Below are 20,359 nucleotides of genomic sequence, written 5' to 3'. Positions count from 1 at the left end.
GAGGGCAACAGAAAAGGTCACTGCGACTAAGAACTGTTTTCCAAATGAATTAAACCTTTCTGTAGCACCAAGAAACACATACAGTATTCCAGGCTGTCCTTGTTTTCTTATCAAGTTTTCTCTAACAGCTGGAAGTGGTTGGCGGGGGCTGTCTTAAGGAGACCCCCTGCTCTTCTTTTGACAGCTGATCAAAAGAAAATAGGTCACGCTTCTCAAACTTATGTCCACCCTGTCCTTAATTACTGTCTCTTTAAACAAAGGCAACATCTGCGCAACCTCAGCTAGCTTGAATCTTCGGAGGCAAACAGAGCGCAACCTGCTTTGGAAGAATCTGTTACTTTTGAGGCTTTCAAAGCCGAGTGTTGGCCTCTTTGGCTGTCTTCAACTACCCCTACACCCCCACGCAGGCCGCAGAAATCACCACCTCCTTTCTCCCCCAGCTCCACTTCCACCTCCCGATCAGTGGTTGCCAAACAACGGAAATTCTAGAAAGAATAAGGTGCACTTTTTAAAGCTATGGATGCGTCTGGAACCGACCAGGGGCTAGGATCTTTTCAGAAATAAGGTTTGAATATACAGATGTCAGTCCAGGCTCTGTGTCACCTACCCCCATAACCCGAGATGTTCCTTTCCCGGGATTCCAGAATGTGTGTGCGCGCGCGCGTGCTTGTGTGTACCGTGCATTAGGAGAAAGATCCGCGGTTGTTGCCCCGGTCAGTTCGCATGTTCCCTGTCCGCAAGAGAAGTTTGCTCACTATAAGTATCGGCAACAATCTTCACCCCCACCTCACCAGTTCTACACTCTCCCCCCTTCTTTTCAAGCCACTGATGGAGCAAGCACTTGATCTTCTTGAAACCGCAGCTTTCGGAATTCGAATTTTGTTTTGCAATTTAGCAGGGCCCTTTTGAAGTCTCATAACTGGGAGATTTATGGGCTCGCGGAGTAATTAAATGATGTTATTGTGTTAACTTTGCATACATTACGGCTGCCCGCGCTGCCCGTGGGCCGTCTACCCACCGCAGCTTGAAAGCTGCAAGGGCCTTGGAGTTCCTTTTGCCGAGTAGATTATGCATGCCCCAGCCTCGGGAATTTACCGTGCATTAGAATACACTAGCGCCTGCATTTTAAAAGGCTAAACTACTGGCTCTCAGCTAGGGACTCTCGGGAAGTGACTCGCTAGGAGACGCACATTTGTTTTCACAGGAGCACGGAGTCCCTTCCTCCCAGCTTCGAGAAAAGCTTTGAGGTGATGCGAAGGGGACCAAAGCAATGCCCCTCTCCCCAGATCCCAGCTGCCCAAAAGGGATATAGAGCGGCATCTTTCACATAATCTCTCTCCCTCTCTCGCACTCCAGCCTCTCTCCATCCCCACCCCCCGCCCTTCTCCTCCCTCCCTCTCCTTGACGTTTGATTCCAGTAGCAAAGGAGGAAAAAAGGCACCGAGCCGTCAGCCAAACATGAAACCCTAAGCCCCGCCCCTCACCCATTCATTGGTAGTTTCATGTTAAAAGCCCGCCCCCCGGAGCAGAGACGTCCGAGGAATGGCTACTTGCGGCGCCCATCGAGTGCGGCCCCGCCCCGGGTCCGGGAAGGTAGGTTGGCTGCCCCAGCGAGCGGCAGAGCCCTTCTGGACAGCTCCCGCTCACCCAAACAGAAGACGTCGGCGCCGGAGCGGGCTGGGACATGGCGAGGCAGCGCGCCGGCCCTAGCGGCGGGGCCCGGTGATCCCTTCTTCCCTCCCTGCCCCCTCCCCTCTCCCGCACGCGAAGTCCCGTCCGCCCCCACCCCACCCCCACCCCGGGCGCGCCCGCCTGTCCTCAGCCCGGGACACACACCCGCACACACGCTCTCCTGCACACACTCACGCACTCCCGCGCCCGCCCCTGTACCCACAGCCGAGCCCAGCCACGCGCGCCTTGCCAGCCCGCCGGCCTCCCCCGCCGCCCCCGCCGCCCCCGGGCCCCGATGGACTGAATGAAGGCTGCCTACACCGCCTATCGATGCCTCACCAAAGACCTAGAAGGCTGCGCCATGAACCCGGAGCTGACAATGGAAAGTCTGGGCACTTTGCACGGGCCGGCCGGCGGCGGCAGCGGCGGCGGGGGCGGCGGGGGCGGCGGGGGCGGCGGCGGGGGTCCAGGCCATGAACAGGAGCTGCTGGCCAGCCCCAGCCCCCACCATGCGAGCCGTGGCGCTGCTGGCTCTCTGCGGGGTCCTCCGCCGCCGCCAACCGCACACCAAGAGCTGGGCACCGCGGCAGCAGCAGCAGCAGCAGCGTCGCGCTCGGCCATGGTCACCAGCATGGCCTCGATCCTGGACGGTGGTGACTACCGACCCGAGCTCTCCATCCCGCTGCACCACGCCATGAGTATGTCTTGCGACTCGTCCCCGCCCGGCATGGGCATGAGTAACACCTACACCACGCTGACGCCGCTCCAGCCGCTGCCACCCATTTCCACTGTCTCTGACAAGTTTCATCACCCGCACCCGCACCACCACCCCCACCACCATCATCACCACCACCACCAGCGTCTGTCCAGCAACGTCAGCGGTAGCTTCACGCTTATGCGCGACGAGCGCGGGCTCCCGGCCATGAACAACCTTTACAGCCCTTACAAGGAGATGCCCGGCATGAGCCAGAGTCTGTCCCCGCTGGCTGCCACGCCGCTGGGCAATGGGCTGGGCGGCCTCCACAATGCGCAGCAGAGTCTGCCCAACTACGGTCCTCCTGGCCACGACAAAATGCTCAGCCCCAACTTCGACGCGCACCACACTGCCATGCTGACCCGCGGTGAGCAACACCTGTCCCGAGGCCTGGGCACCCCTCCCGCGGCCATGATGTCGCACCTCAATGGCCTGCACCACCCGGGCCACACTCAGTCCCACGGGCCAGTGCTGGCTCCCAGCCGCGAGCGGCCCCCATCGTCCTCATCGGGCTCGCAGGTGGCCACCTCGGGCCAGCTGGAGGAGATCAACACCAAAGAGGTGGCCCAGCGCATCACCGCCGAGCTGAAGCGCTACAGCATCCCACAGGCGATCTTCGCACAGAGGGTGCTGTGCCGGTCTCAGGGGACTCTCTCCGACCTACTCCGGAATCCAAAACCATGGAGTAAACTCAAATCTGGCAGGGAGACCTTCCGCAGGATGTGGAAGTGGCTGCAGGAGCCGGAGTTCCAGCGCATGTCCGCCTTACGCTTGGCAGGTAAGGTAAGGGGCACCCAAGAGCAAGGCTCCCCCCGTGCTCCTGGGATCCAAGTCTGCGCGTCTGGTCACTTTTCTTGGTTCTCTCTTCCTCTCCTCTATACATTTCCTCTTTTTTCCTTCCTCTGTTTTTTTTTTCTTCCAGTTTCTTTTTCTCTTCTCTCTCTTCTCCCGTTTTTCTCTTTTCTCTCTTCCTTCCTCTATCCTTTTCTGTGAGCTTTCATTAACTACCTCCCCCCATTTCATTCGCCCTCCTCTCTGTGCTAATCTTTGCCCTCAATTTCCCACCTTTCCCAGCAGTGGGAGGCTGGGGGGGGGGGTAAAGGTGTCTGCGAGAACTCTTTCTTTCCAGATCTCACAGAAACTGCGAACTACACTTATTCAAAATCTCTTGCACTTGAACTCTTCCTTAGACAACAAACTTAAGTTTTCCAGGCTACCTACTCTCCCAGTATGGAGGCAGTTAAGGGGCTTTGCTTCTTAGAGTGGAAAAAGATCTCTGCACTCCCTCCCACCCACCACATCAGCTAAACTTCTTTGGTCACTGGCAGGAGGCACAGCCTTGCCCGCTAAGGGAGCTGACAGACAGGAGGATACAACACTGCTCCTGGAGTCCATCTCCTGCCTTGGTGTTGGCCAGGGACTTTCTGACCTGTCTTGATTAAAAGAGCTCCTGTGCCACTGCCTATAGCGAGGGGAGGGTGCAAGGAGGAGGCTGGGAGTGTTACATTCGCCGTTTTAGGAAGTCGAGAGAGAGAGAGAGAGAGAGAGAGAGAGAGAGAGAGAGAGAGAGAGAGAGACACGGAAGGGAGAGCGATGTGCCTCCCTCGCCAGCCACCCTTGCCCGGCTCCCAGCTATTTGTTGGGATTTGCCGAGGTATGCCGAGACTCCGGGAGAAGATACTAGCTCGGGGAAAGAGGTGCTGATAAATGAAGATGCAGGTTAGTTAATACATGTCGGTTGCAGATTGTAAGCTCCGCCTTTGCATTAAGCGGGCGCTGATTGTGAGCGTAGCCGGGCAGCAGGGAGGGCTGGCGGCCCGCGGGAGAGGACGGGTCGAGGAGCCGGTTACATTGTTCTGGAGCGGGCTCGACTCTTTGTGCCTCCTCTAGCGGCCGAGCCGCGAGGTACAGCCCTCTATTGTTCTAGGAGGACAGAAATCTCCCGTGTGGGCGGCGGGTGCAGGAGCGAGAGCGAAGGACGCGGCAGTGGCTTCCGACTGGCATACAGTTGCGCGCCTTTGTGCGCCCAGACCTTGCGCCGCGCGCGTGGTAACTGCTCTTACCCCCAGGACCAAGCCATGATCCCAAAGGGGCAAAGTGTCCAGATCTCCCATTGAGGAAGACGCACAATAACCTTACTGCAAGCCACTATAGGCGGCTTCTCCAGATGGGTGGGAGGGAGGTTCTCTCAGAATCCGTGGGCGCTGGGGGGAACAATTCTTAGTGGCTTCGATTTGCATAGCGCGGATATTGGGACCCGAGATTCGGAGTCAGCCGCGCGCACAGAGCGCTTCCGGGGCTGTGAGCCCCCCCCTCCGGGGGGGGGGATGTTCTTGCGTTGCTGAACCCGGCCTATGGGGTGCACTCTACCGACGCCGGTCTGGGCTGGGGGATGTGACAGGCATCTTATTCACTTGGGCCTGGGGAGGGGGTGTTTCCGCTCTGACAGCCTCCTCCTTAGCCAGCTGTTGGGGAATTCGGATTTCCACGCAGTAACCACCCCACGGTGTTGATCTCAGAAGGTTAAAAAAAAAATCTGTCACCCCCTAAAATGGTGGGCTCTAAATACTCTTGAGTATACTTAGGAGTCTACTTGATACTTTTTTGTCCTTTAGTTTACCTTTCGGCCTTTCCTACAATTTTCTAAGATTTACGCTTGGTTCCTGGCAAAGATAAAGCAATGAGAAGAAAGTGACGTGAGGAATGAGCTGGAGGTTGACTGACGATTCTGTGGTAGTGCTTCTTTGTTTTAGATTTCTGCCCCCCCCCCACCCCCACCCCTGCCCCCAATGCCGCAGGCTCTCTCAGGCGGACTCCAGAGTCGGCTGGCTTCCTGGGCTTTGGTGGTCAGAAGGAACTTGGCAGCTGCTCATGGGGGTACAGTTAAAGACAGGATGACAGCTTTTCTACTCCGGCCCTTCTCGGAGCGCTGCCGCCCCCTCACGCCGGTAGCGCAAAGAACACAGCTTATCTGCCTATGTAGACGGGACTGCGTAGATCTGAAAGCCAGTAGAAAGCACTCCTTCACTATTTAGGGCCTGTCTGCTTTTACCGCGGCCCCAAGTATTGCTGAGATGAGGAAGGGTGCATCTCCGGGTCCTCAGCCCCACGCGGCCCGTTAGTCGTCTGAGTGGTGACTGCTCAGAGCCAAACCCCGAAGAGCATTGGCCACACCGCGGGCGTTGGGGCACAGGAGCGCTGGAACTGCCTCAACAGGAAACTGATCGCCTCCTACGACAAGGGGGAAATGCCGCTGAGGACCCGGCTTTGCTCAAGCATTCAAATGTGTGTCTGTTTTATTACCCTGGGTTGAAAAGGGACAAGAGCTTTAGCCTTTTTATCTGGCCATTTTATCAGCAACTACAAGTGTGTTGAGTGGTTATTATTACATAGGAGGCTTTTCAGTTGGGGTCAGTAGATCAGTCTCTTCAGACTGACGCAGAAGCTGGACTGGTAAGTAGGTATTATGTACTCAGGAGCGCTGGGGGACGTGAGCAAATGGAGAAGAAAAGCGGAGGCCTTCTCCGCCAGGAGTATCGATCGGAATCCCCGCTGGGACGCACTGAGGGCCCAAACCCTTGGCCCCAGGGGTTAAACAAGCCAGCAGCTCCGCTGGGCCGCTGGGCCCAGAATCCTAGCCCAGGGCCTCCAAAACACAGCCCCTACCCTGCCCATATCCGGAGGAATGTGCGTGTGTGTCTCTCTCTCTCCTTTTGGCTTTCCTTTCTTTTTCTCATTTTGGGTCCCTTTGGGGCCCTGCCAGAGGCCCTAGCAGACAAGAGTTGAGGGGCTTCAGAATCCGGACGTCTGAATAGGCAAGCCTGCCAACCTCAGGGACAAGCACCTCTAGTCACTAGGAAGGCAAGTCCGTCCTTCCTGCCGCCCGTGGGTTACCAGGCTCTCTCCCTAATGACAGTTTTGGCTTACCAAGCTGGGTACCGGGGTCACTTAAAAGGTGAAGGGAAAGGTGTCAGGGAAACTCGGATTGCCAAACATTAGATTTCAGAAAAAAATGAACTCCAAACATAGTTTGGTGTGGAGAGGGTAGCAAGTGGTTGCAACCCCACCCAGGTGGATCTCTTCTGGGGTTCCGACGACAAAGGCCCCAGTAGGGAGGTTTTTATTAACCTGGCAAGAGGCAACAAGGACAAATTCCGGAAGTTTTGAGGCGCTTTCCAGTTTTGAGCACCAACCACAAACACTAACAAGAAGTGACTGCGAGAATACAGGTATGAACCTGAACCCGCGCGGAGGAGGAAAAGCTCTGCCTTCTGTGGCAAGGAGGGGTTTTTCAATGTTGGAAGACAGCGCAGAGTTGGCGATTAAGTTCTCTGCTAAGGTTTCCGCTTTCAGTTAGCCTCGCCTCCCCGACTGCTTGAAGTCCCTGCCACCGACAGACGCGCAGGCAACAGTTCGCAATTGCCAGGACGGAGCTAACATCCTACAGTAGGCGGAAAGCCCTTAACCAACTCAAAAAGTCGCCTAGACCACCTGCCACCCGCCGTGGTGCGGCATTGACTCGACAGTGCACATCTGCTCCTGCCAGCGGCGTTACTTGTATGCATGTCCCCTGCTCGCAGGGAATGTCCTTAGACGAAGCGGGTCGCAGGATGTCTCTGAAGAAAAGGGGTCCTTCTTCCTGGTGCACTCGCATCCCACCCCCACCGCCCCTTTCTCGGACTGCGGGCCCACCCCCCCTCTCCTAACGGGTTTAGTTTGGGACCCCAGAGGTAGATGAGAAACGCAACCCTCGCCAATGTGGAACAGATGATGTATTCGCCTGCTAGCTGGTCGGATTAATAATTGAAAAGCCTGCTATCGTCCTAGCGTCGTCAAGTCCTGGGCGCTCGGAGACCGCCTTTCTAACACAGTAGGGTGGGCGGGAGCTGCCAGAGGAGGCGGGACGCCAGGGACGGGAGTGAACCCCAGCTCTAGAAGTATTCCAGGCTGCCGGGCGCCCGGGACACGAGAGGCCCCGCTTTATTTTTAATCCAGGCTTTCCACCGTGTGGTTATGTCACTTTCTCAAACAAATGTGTATATGGAGTGAGATCGATGCTGATAATGTTTAGAAGATTAAAAGAGCATTAATGCTGGCAACAATAACGTAAACGTGTGGACCCAGATTTCATTGATCTGGAACCTGATCCGGCGCATTTCCAGTAAGTCCGACGGAGCGCTCTTCCCAGCAGAGCGCTCGCCAGCGCCCAGGTTCCCCGGCGCTCCAGCCACGCGGTTTCCCTAGCCGAGGGCAGTTTCTCAAGTCTGACCGCAACTCAGCCCCGCACGATCCTTCCTCGCCAGTTTTCTCCTCTCGCGAGGCTCCCAGCCCTCTTCCCCGTCCTGATATGCGCTCCTTGCCCTCTACGTTGCCCACGACCTGTAGGGTGTCTCAGTCCTCACAAAACGGCGCCCAAATCCTCCCGACTCTCTTGTCCTGTCCTTGGTGGCGGTGGCCCGCACGTGGTTCAACAGAGCTCGAGGTTTTCCCATCGAAACCTTCCTGAGAAGTTCCCATGATTTTAAGTTTCAGTCTCAATATGAACAAATGTCTTAAGTTTGTAAGTGACGTGGCTGAAGTTGCCTGCTAACTTCACACCTTCGTGATCCGAAGTCCCCCTTCATCCTTACCAGTTATGGTACTTTTGACACTGATGCATTAGTTGGGCCATTAAATGCAGCTTTAGTAACAAAAACCTAGGACTCATCCCTCAGAACAATCAGCTTTGCTCTGGGCTAATTGGGTCGACCAGGAAAGAATCTTGTGACCTACTTTGATGGGAGGCTAGGGGAAAAGACTGGAGAACACCCTAACCCCCACCTGGCTCTGAGGCGAGGGTCACAGGCATATCCGGGGCAGGGGGATTTCTTTGAGACACTCACAATGGGAAAGAACTCAGCTCTTCCTTCCTAACACCCCACCCTGCCAACCTCTCCTTGCCAGGTGTAGCTTATTCTTCCAGAAGGAGCCCACGGAGGTGAAATGTTATATAAAGAGTGAAAGAGCTGGGTCTGTATTGGGGTTTGGGGATGAGAACTAAATTGGTCTTTTTTTTTTTTTAAATTATAAATCCTTCTTTGAGAAAACTAAGTTTTTTCTTCAAGAGAAGGTCTCATTCTGGAAGGAAAGGAGCATTTACTTTCCTTTCTTTTCCAAGAACAATGGAAAGAAAGAGGGAGAGAAAAACAAATCTTGCATTGTTCTGCTGGTGAGATGTGGCAGAGGGTGAGCAGGTGTTTTTTCTCATCTCCCCAGCAGCCGCTCCCCTTAAACAAGGGAGCTTCTCCAAATGCTTCTATGGTTCCTAGTCAGAAAGTGTCTTACTGTCTTCTAAAAACCAGTGCCAGGTGATCAGATACTGACAGGGTGGGTTTCCTTCTGGTATGGAAAGCAACTGACCCCCTCAAGGGGGTCACACAAGGACTTCTAAGCTCTGAGAGAAGTGAGTCTTCACAGCCCCCACCTTTATCTTGGAATCCCAAGACAGCAGGATTCCTGATGAATGGTGAGGGCAAGGTAGAGGGTAAACAGATTACCCAAGATTCTCTCTGTCCCTACAAGGCCCTAGCAACTGCTCCAACCTCCACTTGAACCAGTCAGCCCAGAGGCAATAGGATCCTGGGCCAACTTTCCAGGACTTCATTTTAGGCTCACCTTTTGATGTAAGAGAGATCCTAACCCTAACTAACCCTTACTAAAGGAAAACCAGAGGAATGAATTGGAGTGCTCTCAAGAAGATGTACTGGACCCCACACCATTGCTGGTGGTTGAAGTTAGCAGAAACTGTCTTCATGAAAAATGGTATTGTGTAGGGAGATCCCTGGAGAGATGAAAACCTCAAAGGAGAAGCAGAGAGATTTAGTTTCTGGGTTCTTGCCAAAGGGAGGAAAATGAGGAGGGCATAAATAGAAATAATTGCCTAGATAAATGGCCCTAGGGAAGAGGATAAAGATGGAGGCACCCTGGGCCCTAAACTTCATCTGCATAGACTCTTTGAGCTATGCTTACCCTGATCTTTTTAGGGACCCCCTCCCCTCCACCTGAGGAAGGTTACTTCCTCTAGGGGGGATAAATTTTCTTGGTGGGCAGAATCCACTATGAGGAAATCCTATAGGATCATTTACGCCATCAGGTGCAGAGTTGGAGCTGGCTCATGCCAAGGAGGGACATCACCAGACCTCTTTACCCAGTGGATTCCCCTAAACACTCTCAATGCCTTTGGGAAAGCCTTTTTGATTTTCAAGTCTCATGCAAGGCAATGATTTTTTAAAAAGTACATAGGGTTTTTAGAGGTAGATGGAAGGAGGTAAGGTAGTTGATTGGGCAACCCAGTACAACTGAATCCTGGCACTGTACAGATGGGCAAGGAGTGGAGACAAGACGCGGGCCATGCAGATAGAGGTAATCTCACTTGGGGAGCAGGATTCCTAGAACCCGTGGACATTTATTATGAAAAATCATCCCACACAAATTGTCCCAGAGGGCAGGGAGGCTCTTCATTCCACCTTGGCGCCTCTCTCACCATTTGAGGATCCATTACTCTTTCAGGAGAAAGCAGACTTTGTTTGGGTTGGAAGCACACCTCCAACGTAATTTAATCAGCATTGGACTTTGGCTAGTGTAATCAAATATACATATACTTTCTCCTGCAGGAAGAAAAATAATTTCTCAGTAACTGGTATTGACTTGAAGTCATGTAATCTCTGGAAAGCATCACATTTTTAAAGGGAAAGGTAAAAATTAAAGGGAAAAGAAGCCACAGTTTTAGCGGTTTGCCTTGTCGTTACTAAGAAAGGCCAGTTACCACTAAGATAGGGCAGAAAGAGCCCCCCAAAAGCTCAAATACTCATCCTACTCCAATTGCAGATATTTCACTACAGCTTCTTCTGTTCAGTCAGCCTCCAAGATCTATACTGATAGGAAGCCAGGTTGACTGGCTCATCAAATCTGAGAATGTGGGATTTATGTTTATATTTTATAGATATCCTTAAAGAACATGTATGGTGTATTAATTTGCTACCTTCTTTCGAGAGGTCATAGGCAGCAGGATCTGGATGGACAAAAAGCCTCTTCTTTTAACAGTGCCATTGCCAACTTGCTCCCTATTCTGCCTTGTGTCTTGAGTCTTGAGCGTGAAGCTCTGCCCTAGAGCATCCCCCTGGAGCAAGCTTGGGCTCCCCACCCCCAGGGCGAAGCTCTGGGCTTTGCCCAAGTTGAGTCTGTTAGGGAATCTGTTGTAAACACAGATCCATTGATTTGCATTTGTCAGAGAGTAAAGTTAAACCAGTGAAAAGAGAAGCCCTTACCCTTTTATGCAGGGCCAGGGAAACCTTTCATATTGATCCTATTGATCCAACCTTTCCCTTTAAGGAAACCACATAGTTAAAGACCCTCGTTCAATAGATTTACCCTACGTGCTTGTGATATTCCTTTAAGTGTTCTCATCTAGGATAGCTAAGCATTAAGCCCACACTCCCAACCAAACAAAAATGAAAAGGGGGTAGGAGAAGAGGCGTTAGGAGGCAGAATTGTGGGAAGTAAAATTAAATCAAACTGAAATGTGTAATGACCCAGTTGGGGATGTTTTTCTCATTCTTCTAAGATGACATGCAGGGATAAAGACAAAATAGATTTATTTAACATCCTCCCCCACCCCACAAAGGAAAATTAGTTTGTATGTGCATGTGTAGAGATTTCTTAGGAACACTACTTTTTACTGTACAATATTTCAATCAAGCCATTAGTTTGATTCATTTAATCTGGTTCACTAAAAAGCAATGATACTGCTACAATAATTTTTTTTTGGTTCATTTGTAGAAAACCAGGAATAGAATTGTCCCTAGAAAAGCCACATTGAACTCTGCATATGAGCAAGGACATTGAAGATAACTTGGAGAAGAGAAAGGTCTTGGAGCTGCCTGCTCTGATGAAAGTGGGTAGAGGCTAGTCCAAGGGACAACTTTTGTTGTAGAGCAGGGTAGACAGAATCAGAGTTGCTAAATATTGTTTAGTGCTCCTTTTGCTTGCAGATATAAAAATGAAAGTCTCCTTTGTCTCTAGAACTGTTGGCACAATTTGTTTCATTTCTTCCTTGACCTGTTTTTGCTCTGTAAATAACATCCGTTCCTGATTTTTTCCAACATGGTGCACAAGCTATTCCTAATTGGCTATCTCTTGGGTTGTTTTTGGACATTCATGTTTGTTTTATGTGATTGAAAAATATTAATGATTCCTTAGGTGAGCTAATGTATTTATCTGCTAAGCAAGTTCAAAGGGCAGAGTTCAGCCATGGTTCAGGTTAATTGAACAGGAAGCAGTGAGCGCCAGGCTATGTTGAACAAGGGACCAGTCCCTTAAAATATCACACTCAGCAAACATACAATTTCACTGTCCTTATCCTGGAGTCTGATGTAAGAAGCTCAGATCAACTCGGATTGCCTGTTTAAAAACCCAAAGCAAAACACAGCAACTGCAAGGAAACCTGCAAGTCCCCCTCGGGGAAGAAGAGTTTTCTCATTGGCTAATTGCTTTATTGGTAGCACTGACCTGCAGAGCAGCTGCAGGGGCCTGGATGAAGGCTTAAGGCCTTAGAATAATGTGCTCCATTAGAACAGGGCAAGGCATTTTTTGTTTACTCAATTGGAGCTCCCTGCAAAGTGCCATTAACCCCAGCCCAACTGCGTGCATGCTGCAAAAGCCAAAGGTCACGCCAGTCAGTCTGTAGGCATAGCCGGCTTTGCCCTAGTGGAAGGGAGGAGGCATCCTGCTGGCACTGCCCTCCCTGGGGCTTGGCCCTGTCCTTTGGGCCCCTCCAGGGCTTTGACCAAAGCAAAGCAGTTGCACAACTTGTTTACATTTCTCAACTGCTGAATCATGATATTGATGATTAAACAGTTTTGATCTGAGCACCATCAATCACACTAAAAAAAAAAAAAATCCTTCCACTGACTCTTTTCTATTTATGTTCCCTTCATTACTGTGCATTACAGTAAATAGAATTGCAAACACGGTGCTTTTAGCAGGAATGTAGTCCTGCTAAGTACTTGGATCAAGAGGAAGACAGGCCTACAAACATGGCTGGGGGTTTGCGGGGCAGAAGGAAGGTTTGAAGTGGAGTGGAAGCTGAGTCAAGACTTCTACCACCAGCACCGTGAACTAGGGTGCCACCTGCTGGGAGTCTTTGAACTGCAACCAGCATGGTACCTCTCACAAGGTCCTGGTGCCTTCTTTGCTCAATTCCTAGTTTCTGTGCCCCCACGTCCCGTGCTCCACCCTCCAGATTGCCACCCATGCAAACATGACCTTCCCAGAATTATCTTAAGGGAACTTTTCCTGGTCCTTTGAGACTCTAACCTCTGCGTCTTCTAATTCATTGCCAAGGAGAAACCAATTATCAGTTCTGTCATTAATGAGTTTATTCACCCACCCTATTCCTTGTGGTGCTTGGGGGAAGGAGATGCAGAGAAAGCAAGAAATATGTGTTAGAAGAAGAATGGTTACGTTTGGAAGAAGAATGGCTCAATTGATGGTGCCAGGGAGGATCGTGCCAAGTGCAAGAAGATCAACAAAGGTAAAATACTGCACGAAGGAGAGAGGATGGACAACAATTAGCATCAGCAGAGAGAATGCTGGAGAAAGAGACCCATCAAATCAGCATGCGCGAGGTGGGCTCTGTGAATTCCCCCGGGAAGAAAAATGCGAACCAGCCGTTTTGCAATCACAAAGAAGTGAGCCATTGAGCTAGATTTGGAGCCAGCTGTGGAGCTGGCTGTAGCTCTGTGGGCGGCAGCTGTTTCCAGAGTCACCACACATCGATCCCAGCCCGGAGCCCCTGGCAGCCCAGCACCTGTTGGGTGGGTCGCTGCCTTGGCTCCCGTGGCGCCGGCTTCAGCACCATGAACAGCGTCCTGGAGCGCCCGCCAGCCCTGCGCCGGGACTGCGGTCAGCGTGAGTTTCCGTCTCAGCCTAGCGAAGGTAGATGGAGCCTTTGGTACTAATTCTGGGCAGGATCCTGACTGGTAGCCTTAGTCCTATGCATCTCGATGCCCCCAGATAGAGCAGGACCTCAGATTTTTCTCTCACCTCTGCCTTCTTGGGTTTTCTGTATGAGGTCAGCGATAATAAAGGAAGAAGAGACAAAAGATGCTAAAGGACCCTTGCCTTCAGAGAGGACGAGCAGGGCCTCTGTTGGGGGCGAGAGGATTGGCCTGTATTTCTCCAAGTTACTGCCTTCTGCAGACATTGGAATTGCCTCCCTCAACACGGTATTTCAGGTCGAGGTTTCCTTTCAAAGTTTGCGTCGGTTGCCTCCGCTTACCCCCCACCTCCACCCTCTACAGGTATACACAAACGGATGCTTCTGTTTCTACTCCTGCTTGCTTCTGATTTTTGAAAACATGGTATTCATTCTAATAAGTAATATTCTCACATTAAATTAACAATAATGTTTTAGAGAGAGCCAACTATGAGACATGACTATCTCACATAAATCTAAAAACTGGGTTTGGTTTCTTGAGAGTCACTAATGACGATGGGACTCTTTAAAGTCCTTCCCACCACTTCTGCTTCCACACAAAAGGCGGGGAATGTTGAGTCACATCCTCCAGGCCACACAATGGATTCATATGGCCCCAGCCTGGGTGAGGGCTGACATTAAGCACTGACCCCTGACTCTGGCCTTTGTCAATCAGCGGCTCTGCTTTATTTGTGTTTTTATTCCAGAAAAAAAGATGCAGGTGGGTTCTTTTGGTCAAGGATGAGGCAAAACTCCCGTCTCTTTGGGTTTCTAGAAAAATGGCCCTTGACTTCCCAAAGCTAATTAAAATGTAAAACTTTTGCTTTATTTCAAGGAACTTCAGTTCAGGCCTAATCTATTGCTAAAGTGGCTCTCAGGGAGGTGGAGCCTGGGAACAGACAAGTGTGTCCGCTTTAAAAGAAAGTCAAGGGTATGATAAATGAGATTTCCTTTCCTGTGATAATTCATCTTTAAATCCCAAGTGGCTCTTGTATGAAGGGAAAATCCAGCCCCAAACTAAACAAATTTGGTAGAGCATTCAAACTCATTGAAAAAAATTCTATGTCTAAATACCTAAAATTTCACCTTAAAAATGAGCAGAATCAGATCTAAACACTGATTTTAAATGTATTTAATGAGTTGTAGATAAAACCGTTTCTTCCATTGTATAACATTTTAATTTGCAGACATGCATTTCTGGTTAGTTGTTGGGTTTCACTATCACAACTTCTTCCAGTAAAACCTGGAATTGACAGTAAGCATGACTTTTTTAAAAAGTCTTTTTATGTGCATCACTAATCTTCTTAAAAAAAGGTATTACATTCTGCAAGAACATGTTCTGAATGTATTGCCTTTTAAAGAACTCAGTTAGGTATTAAAAAGAGATTTTGACAGGACTGTCATGTAAAAATAGGACCTTTTCTGTGGTCTTCTTTGACTCCAAATATATATATTTTTAAATATGTGGAATAAAAGAACTTCATGTTTTTCTAAGTCAGGGCCATAGATCCCCAAATATGAGAAATACAGGAAAAAAAAATCTTGGATGCAGTTGCCTCCTCGTGTATACCAGAGCTCACTTCAGGACAAGTTCAAGGCACATGAGTGGATTTTCTTCAGCCTCAACATCTGACTCCCTCATCCTTTCTTCTTTTCTTCTGAAGAGGAAGAGGTGATCTTCCTGTTGAAGACCAAATCCTCTACCTTGTTCTGGGCTCTGCCTCTGCTTCCACTCGGGATCCCATCCTTTTCTGTTCTGTCTGCTTTTTCTCTCCATTGGTTTTGTCCCATCAGCATTTTTTATGCCTCAGTCTCTTTTATGTCTTTAAAAAATGCTTCCCAGCACCTATCCTACCTTTACCTTTTTCCTCTCTTCACTTCTAGAAAGAGTAGCTGTAACTCAGTATTACCTGCCTGTGACCTGCCTGCTCAGCCTCAGCCCTTTGTGATCTGGTTCCAGCCGCTGCAATGTACTGAACTTGGTCCCACCAATGTCACTATTGAGGTCTTTGTAGCTAGATCCCATGGACACATTTTAGTTCTTAAGGTGGCCTCTCTGAAGCATTTGACACACTGTAGGTTGACCACTCTTCTCTCTAAACCCTTTTTCCTTCTTTTCTGAAATCTCATCTCATCTTCTTTCTTTCACCTGCCCTATCCCCCAGTGTTCTGCTCTAGGCCACTTTATTTTTATTTATTTTTATTTTTATTTTTTTCAGTCAACATACTGTGGAAGATCTTACCCACATGATTACCATCTCGCTGTGCTGAGGACTTATAGGTCTCTCTTCAGTACCTATAGCCCTCTCCTCTCCTCTCCCTGTTTTCTTCTGCATCTGATCATCTTTGCCTGAATATCCTCACAGTCTATTTCAGAATGAACTCATTTCCTTATCCTTCAGCCTCACTCACCACCACCAAGAAATGATGCTCTTCTCCTATTCCATCTTTGAATAATATTAGCATGTGCCGACTTTCAATCCAAAATTAGAAAGTCAATTTGGGCTCTTTCCTTTCTTCTTTCTCCATTGTCAACCAAATTAGCCATGTGGATTACACCTCTTAACCATCTGCTGATATCTCTCCATCCCCTCTGGTGCTGCCCCAGCTGGGGCCGTCAACAACTTCAGTGGTCTCCTAACCTATCTATCTGTCTCCAGTCTTGCCCTCTCTCACCTTTGTTCCATGTTTAAGCTAGAGTGATATTTCTGGGTCCTCAATCTGACCATATAACACCTTGTTTAAAATTCTTTGTTGGCTCCATGTGGTCCTTGAAACAAAGCCCAGATCTCTGAGCAGGGCTGGTGCACTTTATGTGCAGAACTATATTCATCCCTAAACTATTTGAACTCCTGAGTCTCAAGATCTCAAGCGGTTTCACTTATTTATTTGCCACAAGGAAGGATGAAAAAGGGAAGAGGTTAAACTCAAAAGTACAAAAATGTGATCTCAGGATTTTATTTCTTTTTAGGTAAATTTAAGTCAATCTAAGAATTTGCAGAATATCAAGTAAGGGCTATGTAAATGCAAATTTTTAGCTTATGATAATTAAAATTATTTGTCAGAGGAAACCTTTGATTCACTGATCTGATTGCTGGCTCAATTGCTTTGAGATGGGTGACATTTTCAGCTTTGTGAGAAGGCAGAACAGCCTTTGCTTTTAACCAAATCATAAGCAAATCATAAGCCATGTTTTCTCCATATTAAGCTTACGTCTAATTTCGAGTTAACACGGGGATCTATTTTTGATTATGTAAGCCAATATTTCTGTCAAGGACCAAATCATTTCTAGAAAAGAACTCCCATTTTAAAAGAAAAGCTAGAAAACAATGACAGATATAAATAAGCATACACTACCTATTCCTCCCAGAAGGAGTTAAATTAGGAGATTCTATAGTTAGGAGTCAACTCCCTTGAAAAAAAAAATGCCCACCATGGGTTCAGTCATGAGCCAGTCGCCACAGGAAGAATAAGGGTATGCTACCTGTCAGCTAGGACCAGAAGCTAGAAACAGAAGACGCAGAAAAGCCATAGGGAGAATTACAAGAGCTAAGATGCTAGATTATATGATTTAGAACAGATGATTACAGCTGCAGCTCAGGAAAGGGAGAGAAAGGGATGGCCTAAAGTCAACCGAGAAGAGGTGGCCTGAAAGGTTAGCGAGGACCCGAGAGAGATGGATGAGATGTGCATTCCACGCAGGGGAACAGATTTGCAAATAGGGGAACACGACAGAAGGGACAACATCTGAAGAACAGCAAGGAAAACCACCTGATTGGAGTGGGTTGCCCGGAGGACTAGAGCCAACAGGTTAAATGGGTCTCTTTTCTAGTGTCCAGTGACAGCCATTTCATATCCCTTGCCTCACAGGGGATAATCTGAAGCCTTTAAAAAAAAAAAAAAAAAAAACTTAAATTCACTGTAAGACTCCCTTGAAAACTAGTCCCTGGCTGTTATAAAACTAGTCTCTGTCAGCTTTTGAGGGAAATGATATTGATGAGAACTAGATATTGTGAAATGTGGAATACTTCTAAATGGTGCCTCTATAGCGGTTGTTTTTAAAATACCATCTACTAATCTGGGAGAACACACTGGGCAGAAATAGTGTTGTATAAAAGTATTTATTAATTTATTCACAAATATTTATTTATTAGCTGCCTACTACATGCTCTGTGTGATCCCTGCTCTCCTGGAACTTCATCTTATAGGGTGACGCTGCAAGTCAGAGGCAACCCCTGTCTGTATTCTTTGTGCATTAGTTGATGGAGATCCCAATTTAGGAGGTCAGAGTCGAGACCTGAAGCTGGGTTCAAGTTATTTTAGTGAGGGGGGGAAAGTACCCTAGACCAAAGCAAACTTATTGTTAAGAGTGGGAAAAAATTAGCTTTTCCCCCTTTGATTTTACTAAATTTTAAAGATTCAAGTGGATAAATCCTTGTTTATATTTAAAATACCCATAGGGGATTAAGAATATATTTTATTATTATCTCAACTCTAGTGAGAAACCAAAACTAAGATAATTTACTTGCTATACATCTTATGAGGGAATAATATATTGCCTCGTGATGTCTTATGTCTTTTACAATTAGGCTTTGGCATTCGTATTACAGGAGTAACAGACTATGAAGAGTGAGCATATGTGAACAGAATATAGTGTTAAAATTCAAACATTCCAGATTTTTTAAAAAATTTCTTTAATTGAATGTATTGCTGTTCTGCATGATAATTAGGTGTACATGGAGAGCAATTGACTTAAGTGACTGTCACTTGTGTGCCTTGCATAGCCAAACCAAGTTCCTTTGATACTGAAGCAGGAAAGGCTGGGCAGAAAGGTGGCTCTCAGGCCTTTCTGAAGCACCTCCCACCTGAGGAGCTGCAGACTGTCCCCTGCTGGGGCACCATAAGCAGGACATAAACTTTCTCCCCGCCTGGGGCCGCCCGCCCCCTCCCCACCCCCCCTCCTCTGCCACCCTGGCAAATGGAGCAAGAGGGACCAGGAGGAGGCCACACTGGTGAGCCCACCCTCCCTGGAAACCCAGACTCAGGTTTCCACAGTCAAATTCTGGAAAGTAAGTTAATAGACCAGGGTGAGAAATAGGTAGGAGGTTGAGTTGGAGGAGGAAAATCTATACCCAGATAGGTGGTGTTTTGGGGGGTTGTTTTGTTGTTGTTGTTTTGTTTTGTTTTACCATAAGCCACATCATCTCAGGAGACCCGCATCCTGCCTCTTCAGAGCTCTGGAAATCTCTGGAGATGGAGAGCAGGAACTCTAAGCTAAGACAGGGAGTCTAAGCAAATCCTGAGAACAGTCTCCGTGTGATCAGATTCCTCTCTCCAGGCTGCTGGGTAGGGTTTGGAGGAAATAAGCACTGTTTTTCCCCTTCCTCTTCCTGCTTCCGCTCCTCTTCTACCTCCTCCTCCTCCTCCTCTCCCTCTTCCTCTCTCCCTTCCTCCCCCTCTCCCCCTTCTGATCTTATGGAGACAGTTTAGCAGCAAGGTACACAGTAGAACGAATGATCTTTGGCTTTGGAGTGAGACAGGCTTGGATATTAATTCTAACTCTGTCATTGACCAGTTCTATCCTGAGTCTCAGTTTCCTTCTTTAGAAAATGGGAATGTATCCACCTTAGAGAGTACATATATTAGACAGAACTGATCTATATACAATAATTGTCAGGAAACAAGGTAATGTGGACTTTCTTCAGAATTTCCCCCACAAAGTCCCTTGCCTAGAGTTGTGACCCAAGACTCAAGATGGCTTTGAATGTTAGGGAGGCGGGGAGAAAGGATATGAAGGACATATTTTATTGAACATCTGTTATGTGCTGTATATGAGTTATTTATTGCCATAATCATGCTGAGTAGCAAATCACACCAAAACTCCTGGAATTCAACCATAAACACATTTCTCACACTTGTGGATTCTGCTGATGAAGGCTGGTCCCAGCTGGATTTGCTCATGTGTCTGTGGTGTAACTGGCTGGATCATGTGTCTATGGGTGGTTCTTCTTCCACACGTTTTTCATCTTCTTCTGTGACCACCCAGTTAGCCTGAGCATGTCCTTCTCACAGCAATAGCAAGCAATCATTTTCTCTGTACCATCCTGTTGGTGAAAGCAGATAACATGACTGTACCCAGAGATGGAGCAGGAGGGTTCTGCAGCTTACATGGCAAGAGTGGGGTACAGAGAGGGATAGAGAACTGGAGATTTGCCTTTTTCTTTTTCGTACTCTATGTCATGCCACCTGTTTTGGTTAAATTGTTCTTGCAGGAAGACACTCCCTTGGTAATATATAGACATCAAGGTATGTCTAATAGGAGTAGGACTGGTTTTGTCAACAAAGAGAAGATAAAGGGGGACATATATCACATTCATAAGTAACAAACCTGTGCCCATCTGGACAGAAACCATGTCTCTTTGTACTGTGATGATTTGTGATGTGCCTGAATTTCTCTACTAGATGATAGCAATCAAGGGCCTTAAACTTCTCTCCTTTATATCTTCCCCTGGCCCAGGTACAGCGCCCAACACACAGTTAGCACTCGATAAACACACAAGGCAAAGGACCCCCAGGGTCACACAGCTCTAGTGTGACCCGTCCCTACCAGATTGCTTATAACTCATCATGTATTTTAAACTAAGGATTCCTTTTAAGTTTTTATTTAATTTTTTTCCATTGCAGTGATCACCAGACATCCAAGAAGCAAATGTTCAAGTCTGATGCTTACAGAGGTTAAGGGATCCAATTTAGATCTCAGTTATTCAGTGTCAATAGAATCCAAACAACATAGACATTGTGTGGGGTTTTGCTAATTAATATAGAGGCAATTTGGAGGCAATGTCAAAAGGCAATATCAAAAAAGATCAACTCATTTGTGAGTCTAACATGGCTAAGTTTTTTGTTATTTTGTTCATTTT

General features: G+C 48.3%; 1 protein-coding gene across 1 annotated transcript in view; it reads left to right on the top strand.

The window, feature by feature from the left end:
* The first annotated feature begins 1,975 nt into the window (after positions 1–1,975).
* The window catches only part of Onecut2 (one cut homeobox 2), a 41,311-nt gene continuing 22,927 nt past the window's right edge, over positions 1,976–20,359 (top strand). The window contains exon 1 of the mRNA XM_026393208.2: positions 1,976–3,203. Within this exon, the coding sequence (XP_026248993.1) occupies positions 1,976–3,203 (1,228 nt within the window). The remainder of the gene's footprint in view (positions 3,204–20,359) is intronic.

The sequence above is a fragment of the Urocitellus parryii genome, chromosome 13 (genome assembly GCF_045843805.1).
Source record: "Urocitellus parryii isolate mUroPar1 chromosome 13, mUroPar1.hap1, whole genome shotgun sequence".
In the NCBI taxonomy this organism is placed as follows: domain Eukaryota; kingdom Metazoa; phylum Chordata; class Mammalia; order Rodentia; family Sciuridae; genus Urocitellus; species Urocitellus parryii.
The sequence above is the reverse complement of the archived record's forward strand: the minus strand, read 5'-3'. Positions and strand labels throughout refer to the sequence as shown.